Raw genomic sequence first — 11,021 nt, 5'->3', positions numbered from 1 at the left:
AGGACCTCGCCCACGCTCAGACGCCGGGACTTTTAACCTTTGACCTCCCCGGCGTCACTTCCTCTTTTCACCGTTGAGGCAGCCAGAGTGGAGGTTCGGCCATGGTGAGTTGCGAGCGAGCGAGTGCAATCCACCGCCATCCGCCTTAGTACAGCGACTGATCGTCAGATAAACATGGTGTCTCCGTCCAGCAAGGCTCGTTATATCATCCGGGCCCTGTATTGACGTGAACGGTTTTGACGATTGAGTAAAATAACTCATTTTGGTTTTTCTGGAGCCAAGCAAGGGCTGTGCCTGTAAATGGGCCTTGCTGGATGGGCAGTTGTTTATTTGATTCCCCTTTCGCAAAAGGGTGCAGGAGCGTGTGGGGGTATGCGCGCACAAATCATTGTAAAAGGCAGGGCAGGTTGTGAAAGTGGTCAAGAAGGCATATGGGAACCTTGGTGTTATAAATTGAGGCACAGAGTACAAAAGTAAGGAAGTTATGGTAATCCTTTGCAACGCACTGACTCAACACTGTCAACTGGAATATCCTGGGCTTCACACTTTAGGGAGGATGTGATGGTGTTAGAGAATTTGGGGGGGGAGGGTGGGGGGAGCAGAAAAGACTTGGGAGAATTGTACCAGAGCTTTCGATCCACAGTAATGTGGCTGACTCTGAACTGCCCTTTGCAACGGCCTAAAGCGTGCCACTCGGTTCAGGGGCTGTCAGGTTTGGGGCAACGCGTGCTGGGCCTGGTCAGGGACTCCCGCATCCCACGGAAGAATAAACAAAAAGGGATGAGAGGCTTCGGCCACCTGGATGGTTTGGTGAGGCTGGGGTTGCTCTCCTTTCAAGACGAGAGGAGATTCGGTAGAGCTGTTTGCAGTCCTGAAGGTCTAGATGCAGCAAAATAAACTTTTAAGGGCAATAAAGCACTTTCAACGTGTAGTCACTGCTGTCACGTAAGAAATGCAACAGTAAACTTGCACACAGCAAGCTCCCACAAACAGTGATGTGATAATGACCAGATAATCCTTTTTTTATGATGTTGATTAGCGGATAGACGTTGTGATGGATACATATCATCACAGCTGTGGATAGAATGCTGGGGGAAAGCTCCCTTACTACTTTTCAAAATATTGGCCGTAGGACCTTTTAAGTCAACCTGAGTGGGCAGACAGGGCCTTGTTATGTCTCCTCCAAAAGACAGCAGCTCTGACATCACAGCACTCCCTTGGAGTGTCAGCCTTGATTTTTGTGTTCAAGTGCTGCAGCAGGACTTGAACCCGCAACCTAATGAATTGGAGGTGAGAATGATACCAACTGAGCCACTGAGCGAAACTTCCAATTGGTGGAATGGTCCAGAACCTGAGAATTAAGGTAATTGGCAAAGAACCAGAGGTGACATGAGGAAAAACATTTCATGCAACAAGTGGTTAGGATCTGGAATGTACCTCCTGAGTGTGGTGGAGAAAATTTAATTGTGGCTTTCAAAAGAGAATCGGATAAGCACCAGAGGGGAAAAAAAATTCCCAGGCTACGGAAAAGGGCAGGGGAGTGAGTAGCTAAATTATGTTTACAGAGAGCCAGCAGGGCCATGATGGACTGAATGGCCTCCATCTATGTTATAACTATTCTGTGATTTTACGGTTTAATGGTTTTATTTATTTGGTGTACTTGATTCTTACAGCCATCCCACAAAACCTTCAGGATCAAGCGATTCCTCGCCAAGAAGATGAAGCAAAACCGACCAATTCCACAGTGGATCCGTATGAAAACTGGCAACAAGATCAGGTACGAGTTTGATAGAGACGGGAAGCTAAACATTTATGGTGTGTCTCAGCTCACGTACTGAGCGTTCACGTCTGTGTGTCTGGGCTCACGTACTGAGGGCTCACGTACTGAGCGTTCACGTCTGTGTGTCTGGGCTCACGTACTGAGCGTTCACGTCTGTGTGTCTGGGCTCACGTACTGAGCGTTCACGTCTGTGTGTCTCAGCTCACGTACTGAGCGTTCACGTCTGTGTGTCTCAGCTCACGTACTGAGCGTTCACGTCTGTGTGTCTCAGCTCACGTACTGAGCGTTCACGTCTGTGTGTCTCAGCTCACGTGCTGAGCGTTCACGTCTGTGTGTCTGGGCTCACGTACTGAGCGTTCACGTCTGTGTGTCTGGGCTCACGTGCTGAGCGTTCACGTCTGTGTGTCTCAGCTCACGTGCTGAGCGTTCACGTCTGTGTGTCTCAGCTCACGTACCGAGCGTTCACGTCTGTGTGTCTCAGCTCACGTACCGAGCGTTCACGTCTGTGTGTCTCAGCTCACGTACCGAGCGTTCGCGTCTGTGTGCCTGGGCCCGCGTACTGAGCGTTCACGTCTGTGTGCCTGGGCCCGCGTACTGAGCGTTCACGTCTGTGTGCCTGGGCCCGCGTACTGAGCGTGCACGTCTGTGTGCCTGGGCCGCGTACTGAGCGTGCACGTCTGTGTGCCTGGGCCCGCGTACTGAGCGTTCACGTCTGTGTGCCTGGGCCCGCGTGCTGAGCGTTCACGTCTGTGTGTCTCAGCTCACGTACTGAGCGTTCACGTCTGTGTGCCTGGGCCTACATACTGAGCGTTCACGTCTGTGTGCCTGGGCCCCGTACTGAGCGTTCATGCTTGTGTGTCTGGGCCCACGTACTGAATCCCTGATTTTAATGACACCACCGTTGGCAGACGTGCCTTCAGCTGCTGAGGCCCTAAGCTCCGGAACTCTCTCCCTAAACATCTCTGACTCTTCCCCTCTCCTCCTTTAAGATGCTCCTTAAAGCTTTTGGCCATCTGCCCTGATGTGTCTTTAGGGCCTAATTTGTGCCAACTTTTATTTGACAGCGCTCTGGTGCAACACCTTGAGCTACGTTGAACTTGCTACATAAATGCAAATTTTCTTTGTTGTAAAGATAGTAATCCTAACTGGGAAAAGTGTTTACCGATGTCTCAGCATATATATCTAAATGGATCTTCTTATGTGTGTCTGTGTAGATAGTATAGGTGCACACTCTGAGAACTGGCTGTCGAAAAACCAGACATTTTTATAATGTAATATGTGTCATTTTTAAAACATTTTGCTCAGTTAAAATTAATTTGTCTGGACAATTGAGTTAGGTGCTACATGGTACCGGATTTGCTATCCCCTTCATCGCTTTGGAGAGAGTGTACCTTTATATTTAAAAGTAACCCTGACCAAAAAAAACGGGAGATGAGGTGATATGATCTAGAATCTATTGTCTGAAAGCGTAGTGGGAGCAGATTCAATTGTAACTTTCAGGGCGGAATTGGATAAGTACTTGCAAAGGTAATATTTGGAGGCTATGTGGAAAACGCAGGACAGTGGGACTAATTGGATAGATTTTTCAAAGAGCTAGTACAGGCATGGTTGACTGAATGGCCTCCTGTGCTGTCAGCTTTCTATGAAGTTACTCACTAACAAACCTGGAACATAAATTCACAGCCCAGCACCACTACGGGATCCACACAGAGTGCTCAGCACTGCCAGATTCTGAGAAGCAGAGACGGGCAGTAAATACTATCCTCCTCCAAGAGTCAAAATACATATTTCACAATAATTAAGCATATGGGGCAGGGGGACTATTTGGATAACTCCTTCAAAGATCTGACACAAAAAATGATGAGCTTGAATGGCTTCTTCTGCTGTGTGATACTATATTCTAGAACATATAACTTGTGTGTACAAGGACAGCTTGTCTTTAAGTTAATTCCTTAGAAAGCTGTTATAAATGCATCCATCTCGCTATCAAAGGTGCCAATATCATCTCATTATTGAAATAAGTTCTTTGATGTCTGAGGCCTATTGTTGCTAGGAATGTGGGTTGGACACTGAATCCTGGATAGACCAGGTTGGTGGTCTTGGTTTTTCAGTAGAACTGATGCTTGCATTCAACTACAAGCCAAGTGGCAGACCTCATAGCAGATTGATGATTTTTCAGCTTGAACAAGTTGTTCCCACTCGTGGCTATCTATTTTGTGCTGTTTGAGTCGCTTTTCAGCTATCTTTGGATTACTTTTTCAGTTCACCAACAGAGATGGTGGCGTAGCGGTAATGTCGCTGGACCAGTAATCCAGAGGCGCTGGCTACTGCTTTGGAAGTTAAATTCAATTAATTCAGTTAATAAATCTGGAATTGAAAGCTAGTCTCAGTAACGATGACCATGAAGCTATCATCGATTGATGTAAAAACCCACTTGGTTCACGGATGTCCTTTAGGGAAGGCCTACGTGTGACTCCAGATCCACAGCAATGTGGTTGACTCTTAACTGCCCTCTGAAATGGCCTAGCAAGCCACTCAGTTCAAGGGCAATTAGGGGATGGGCAACAAATGCCAGCCTTGCCAGCAATGCTGGCATCCCATGAAAGGATAAAGCAATCACTTTCTGGTTTTCAGTGTGTGCCATAAAAATCTTTGCGATTATCCGTTAGAGATTCACGCTGTGTGACTTGACCATTGTAGCCATGTCTTCAAGCTCCAAGCATTTATACCTTGTACGTCAGCTTTCTTCAAATAAAACTCCATGTCCGGGATCTTGGCTGACCATCTGATCCTCGTTAGGTGGTATCAGGCAGTTTCGGAGAGACGTGGTGAAAACTGTCCCACGTTTAGGCCATCGCATTGTTTAATGCTGAATGTCAGCAAGTCTGTCCTGGAAAACAAAGATTCCCAACCTAGTGTAAACAGGATCCCTGTGTGCTCATTCCCAGCAAAAATAGGGCTTATCAAACCATTTGGTGCAAAAAATAATGTGGGTGCCTTCACTATTGCACGATGGCATTTTCCTGCACATGTATGTAGAATATATAATGTTTGAGAAGGTCATTCAACTGGGTTGTTTCTTCCTTCAGCAATGCTGTTTACACTGATACAGATTTGCATCCAGACTGGAGTTTTATGCTGCCTGGCTCTGAGTCAACCTCTAAGGCTGCTGCGGTCATCTGATAGTGCGTGCAGAGCTCCTCTCCCATCAAATAAACGTTAAATGCATTGACAGCTTATGAGTTACAGTCCATGTGGTGCCAACCTTGAGTGTTGGTTGGGCGGGGGTGGGTTGCGGGGAATAAGATTCCTTACGGGTCTGTTCCCTGTGGTGTTCTCAGATTGGGCTTTATTCTAGGATTGTATTCCAGTCACTTAGCAATGAAAGCTGCTGTATAGCAGTACAGAAATGATATCTAATGACACATCTCCAGGTGTTTAATGATACAAACTGATAAAAAAAAAGGAATAAAAGAGATCACTGGAGCACAATTTGAGGTAATTCATAAAGTTGGGGACTAGTGGTAAGGCAAGTGACGAGAGAGGTTGTCCCAGGGAGCAAGAGAGAGATCCTTGTACTTATATTGAGCCCTTCACAACCTTAGGATGCCCCAAGGCATTTTACAACCAATGAAGTATTTCTCAAAATGCAGCAACCAGTTTGCACACAGCAAGCTCCCACAAACAGCAGTGAGATAAATGGCAAGATACTCTGTTTTTGTGATGTTGATTGAAAAGTATTGACCAGGACTCTGGGGAGAACTCCCTTTCCTCAAAATAGTGCCAAGGGATCTTTTGCATCCATTTGAGGGCAAAGGGAGTATTGGTTTAACATTTCACCCAACAGTGCAGCACTCCCTCGGAACTGCACTGTAGTGTCAGCCTACATTTCTGTACTCAAGTTTGCTGAACTTCTGTTATTTTTTTTCTGGTGGTCAAGAACTGACTGGATTACTCCATGGAGACCTGGCATAGGCTCAAGGGTTGAATGGTTTCCCGTTGTGCCATAAATGACTTATAAGACCTGGATATTTTCCGTTAATGGTCTACTACTTGAATATAAAAGCATGGGAGGTTATACTCGAATTGTATAAAACACTTGTTTGACCACAGCTAGAGTACTGTGTACAGTTCTGGTCACCACATTACAGGAACGATGCAATCACACTGGAGAGACACCAGAGAAGATTAACAAGAATGCTGCCAGGACTGGAGATTTTTAACTATGAGGAATGATTATATCGGATGGGTTTGTTTTCCTTCGAGCAGAGGAGTCTAAGAGGAGATATAATTGAGGTGTATAAAGTTGAGGATAGAGTGGACAGAAAGGACCTATTTCCCTCAGCAGAGAGGCCAATAACCAGGGGGCAGAGATTTAAAGTAATTGGTGTAAGGATTAGAGGGGAGGGTCTGGAACTCACTGCCTGAAAGGGTGGTGGAGGCAGAAACCCTTAATGCATTTAAAAAGGACACCCAATGGCTGGAATTCAGCTTGATTACCTGCTAAAAACAGGAAACTACAATCAGCCCACATTAATCCACAAAAACTTTTCAAAATCTGATTTAGTTTCTTTTACTGGACAGAGTGTATAAAAGGTGATTGAGGTAAGGCAGGTGGGTGGGGGTAAGATACAGATTTGCCAAACACTAACTGAATGGTGGAATAGACTTGAGCTGAATGGTCTCCTCTCCTGGTGTCCACTTGCCTGTTTAGAGCTTTACTCACCTTTTCTTGTCTGACTCCCACTCATGATCAGTGTTAGCCTGTACTGCATGGAGTTTGTATGTTTGGAAGCCCCTAGGCATGCAGCAAATTGGCCATCTGCCTATGGGGGAGATCCAATGCCAGGCTGTGAGGCTAGTTAGTTGTGGCAAGTTAGTGAGGTGAACGGTTGTAGGGGAGAAAGGCTGTTCAGAGGGATCTGTTGGTGCTCTCATAGGTAGAATAAAAGTAGCTTGATTATCATGCGAGGAGTGAACTGGATCGACATTTTTCTGCATCCTCAAGGCACCCAGTTGTCGTCTTTCTCTGCTTCAACCTCCACCACGGGTAGAGCAAAGAGGCAGGCCCCGAATCTACCCCAGCTGGAACAGGGATCGAACCTTGTGCTGTTGGTACCAATCTGATCCACATCAGCCAACAGAGCCAACCAGCCCCCAGGGAGTTTGAGTTGCTGTGTTAACATGCATTTTTACATGCATGGTGTGGCCTGGAGCTATGGATAATGATGGTAGAGGCTCCAATGTTCTTCCCATCACATGGCAGGAATCTTTCCCACCCTTGCCACCTATCATTGGCGTGTGTTGGAAGGATTTCTAAGCTAATACTTTAACCTGTTTGGCAGAGTTATGAACACACCTTCCTTGGCCATTGTGTCTCGAAATGGGACTTGAATCTGGAGCTTCTAGCTTAGAGCAGGGTTGCTACCCACAGCAACACAAGACGTCCCTACTCTTCTTAGTCTCCAGTAAATAGTGCAAAGGGGCAGGTAATTTAATCATCTACTTTTCAATGGTGCTGCTTGCTGTGTAGAAAGACCAAGAGTCTGCCCACAGGAAGAAACTGATGCAGAGGCCTGGGCAACAGGAGGAGAGTCTAGAGACAGCTTGACATTGCTCTGCCCTGTGCAGCTCTTGACATTCTATAAGTTTGTTTGGGAGTGGGGATGGCGGGGCTCATGTTGTACACCTATTGTTTTGTCTCCTTTTTTTTGCCTGTTTTCCATTGATTTGTGGTCATGAAGAGGCATATCACTAGCACCAGTATGATGTAGGCTAGACTGGGTGAGGATAACAGGCTGTCTTATCTGGAGGACAGTAATGATTTAGTTTGGTTTTAATGACAAAGGTTTTTTTTCCGTCAAAAACAAAAGATAGGTACAGTACCTTCAATCCAGATGTCCAAAAACCGGACTATTTTTTTAAGGACACCTTGAACTGTTCCCGTGAATAACCTTCCCTTAGCCAGAGCAGTGCTGTGACAATCTGTGTGATCTCAGCTGTAGGGCTTTTGATCTAAACAAGTCTATTGCAGTCATTACTGTACATCAGCTGGTCGTCAAAGACAAGGGTACATGTCTATGCTAAGAAAATAATTATGTAGTTTTGATTAGCCACCTGATCTGAAGACTGGCAAGATCCAAAATCTAGCACTCGGTCCTGAGGTTGCCAGCTTTGAGACACTGCATGTACAGCAGATACTAGAAATCTGAAACAAAAACAAAATGCGGGAATTGCTTAGGTGGTCTGGCAGCATCTGTGGAAAGAGAAACTGAGTTAACGTTTCGGCTCGATGACCTTTCATCAGAATTGAGGGCATCACCCTGAAAGGTTAACTCTTTCTCTCACGCGAGGTCTTAATCTGCTGGGCAGTGTTCTGCCAGCATGTCAGCCATCTCGCTGAATAGCATTTAACTGTCTTTTTTTCCCTTAAGTTTCAGTAAAGGCAGGTCTGCAATTGCAGTGCTTCCATTGATGATGTACTGTCATTTACCCTGCTGAGATCAAAGGCTGTCAATGCTTTCTATTCAGTCTTGCCTGCCAGTGGTGAGATTTGGTTATAACAGCTACATGTTTGCAAAACTGCATTACATCTTAAATGTTAACTGTTTATTGCTGTGTTTAAAACATGCCATGACTATTAAGATGCCATAGGCCATTTGCAAATAGTGGTCTAAAATTAGTTTGATAATTACTTTTGCTTGTAGTAGCACTTGGAATTAAAAGGCAAAGAGCCCTGATGACAGCTGTTTCTTGCACATAATAGGTACAACTCCAAGAGGAGACACTGGAGAAGGACTAAGCTGGGCCTGTAAAGGGATTCACCACCACTGGCACACTACCAGCGACAGCCGCCTCTCCCGATCTCCCTCTCCCCTGCAAAGAGTGATGAAAATACAGACCTGCGCAAAAGCTGTCTGAAGAAAAATGTAATTTTTTTGTTTCATGTTTTCTATTGTGGAAAATTAAACCAATATAAATCTCTACTTTGTGTAATTTACTGCGGTTTCACCTGGAGTACCATTATTAAGGTGCTTTGGCTCCCCATTGCTTCCTGGAGACGGATTTGAACATACAAATTAGGACCAGGAGGAGGCGGCCACTCAGAAATTCACTAACATTGAGCAATTTGTTAAATTTGCCCAACATGTGTTTCTAGCCATATGCACACCATAACATTGTCCGAATCTGCCCCTGCCTCAGCTCATCCTAAGCCTTTGTTACCCCCTAGACTTGAGTAGTCCAACAGCCTCCAACATTCTACCTTCAGTAAACTTGATCATCCAAAACTCCAGCCTGGGTCCTTAATGAATTCTGTTCACTGACCTACATTGGTTAAGCAATGCTTTGCTTTTAAAATACTCATCCTCTTTTGCAAGTCCCTCCCCCTTCCCAACCTCTAATCCCCTCCGGCTCCATTCCCTCTGATATCTCAGCATCTCTATTTTTAATCACTCCACCACTGGTAGCTGTGTCTTCCACTGCCTAAGCCCAAGATTCTGGAAATTACCCCCTAAACCTTATCCTCTTTTTCCTTTAAGACAGGCCTCAAAACCTACCTCTGAGTAACCTTTTGGACCAACTACCCCAATATCACTATGTAGTTGTCAAATTTTGCTTTATAGGACTCCTGTGAAGCACCTTGGGCTGTTTTGTGTTAAAGGTACTACATAAATGCAAATTGTTGGCATGGACCACCTATTTAGTTCTCCACTAGACCCAAAATTTGCCCTAGAAGTGCAAGCTGATAATGATGTGATGGCATCTGGGAGCTAGGTGAATGATATCATTTCAGTGATTCAATGGATAACTGGGAAGGAAATGCAATGAATGCACTGGTTGAGAAGGCAAGAGGAAAAGTAAGCATTTTTAACACTCTAAATTTACTACCAGTCTAAGTGAGGCTCCAGTTTAATTTGTTTCCTTTCTGGGCTGAAGAGGCTGATTTTACAAATATATGTAGGCCCCTTGAGCCTGCTCCGCCATTCAATAAGATCATGGCGGATCTGATTGTAACCTCAACCCCACATTCTTGCCTACCCCCAATAACCTTGTTAATCAAGAATCTATCTAGCTCTGCCTTAAAAATATTCAAAGACTCTGCTTCCACTGCCTTTTGAGGGAGCTCCAAAGACTAAATCCTCAAAAAAATTCTCTATCTTGAATGAGCGACCCCTTATTTTTAAAGTGACCTCTAGTTCTAGATTCTCCCACAAGAGGAAATGACTTCTCCACATCCACTCTGTCAAGACCCCTCAGAATCTTAAAAGGTTTCAATTAAGTTGCTTCTTACTCTAATAAATTCCAGTGGATACAAGCCTAACCTGTCCAGCCATTCTTCATAAGACAACCCACCCATTCCTGGTATTAGTCTGAACTGCTTCTAACACGTTTACATCTTTCTTTAAATGAGACCAGTACTGTACATAATACTCCAGATGTGGTCTCACCAATGCCCTGTACATCTGAAGCATAACCTCCCTACTTTCGTAATCAATTTCCCTCAAATTATAACACTATTAGCCTTTCTAATTACCGGCATCTAACCTTTTGTGCTTCATGCACTAGGACACTCAGGTCCCTCTGAATCTGAGCTCTGCAATCTCACCATTTAGATAGGCTTTTTTATTCCTGCCAAAATGAACAATTTCACATTTTTCCACAATATACCCCATTTGCCAGATCTTTGCCTCCTCACTTAACCCATGTCATTTTGTAGCCTCCTTACATCCTCTTCACGATTTACTTTGCTACCTATCTTTGTGTTGTCAGCAAATTTAGCCACCATTCCTTTGGTCCCCTCATCCAAGTCATTTATATAAATTGTAAAAAGTTGAGGCCCCAGCACTGATCCCTGTGGCACACCACTTGTCACACCCTGCTAACCAGAAAAACATTCATGCCAACTTTGCTTCCTGTAAGCAAGCCAATCTTCTATTCATGCCAATATGTTACCCCTTACACCATCATGAGCTATTTTCTGCAACAACCTTTGGTGTGGCACCTTATATCAAATGACTTCTGGAAATCTAAATACCATATATCCACCAGTTCCTTTATCCACAGCATATGGAACTCCTTCAAAGAACTCCAATATATTGGTTAAACATGATTTCCCTTTTACAAAACTATGTTGACTGTCTAAATGTAATTAAGAAGCTACTTGTGCTTTTAAGTACCAAATTTAACACTCTAAAGAGTTTAATAGGCAATCCATGTACTAATGTAGCTCCATGAAATG

At 44.7% G+C, this 11,021-nt stretch overlaps 1 protein-coding gene across 1 annotated transcript; it reads left to right on the top strand.

The window, feature by feature from the left end:
• Positions 1 to 18: 18 nt before the first annotated feature.
• On the top strand, positions 19 to 8,764 carry LOC144686855 (large ribosomal subunit protein eL39). Its single transcript, XM_078552643.1, has 3 exons — positions 19 to 104; positions 1,674 to 1,777; positions 8,547 to 8,764. The coding sequence occupies exons 1-3, from the start codon at positions 102 to 104 to the stop codon at positions 8,593 to 8,595; spliced, it is 156 nt and encodes a 51-aa protein (XP_078408769.1). The 5' UTR covers positions 19 to 101; the 3' UTR covers positions 8,596 to 8,764.
• Positions 8,765 to 11,021: the final 2,257 nt, after the last annotated feature.

This window comes from Cetorhinus maximus, chromosome 11 (genome assembly GCF_964194155.1).
Source record: "Cetorhinus maximus chromosome 11, sCetMax3.hap1.1, whole genome shotgun sequence".
NCBI lineage: Eukaryota > Metazoa > Chordata > Chondrichthyes > Lamniformes > Cetorhinidae > Cetorhinus > Cetorhinus maximus.
The sequence above is the reverse complement of the archived record's forward strand: the minus strand, read 5'-3'. Positions and strand labels throughout refer to the sequence as shown.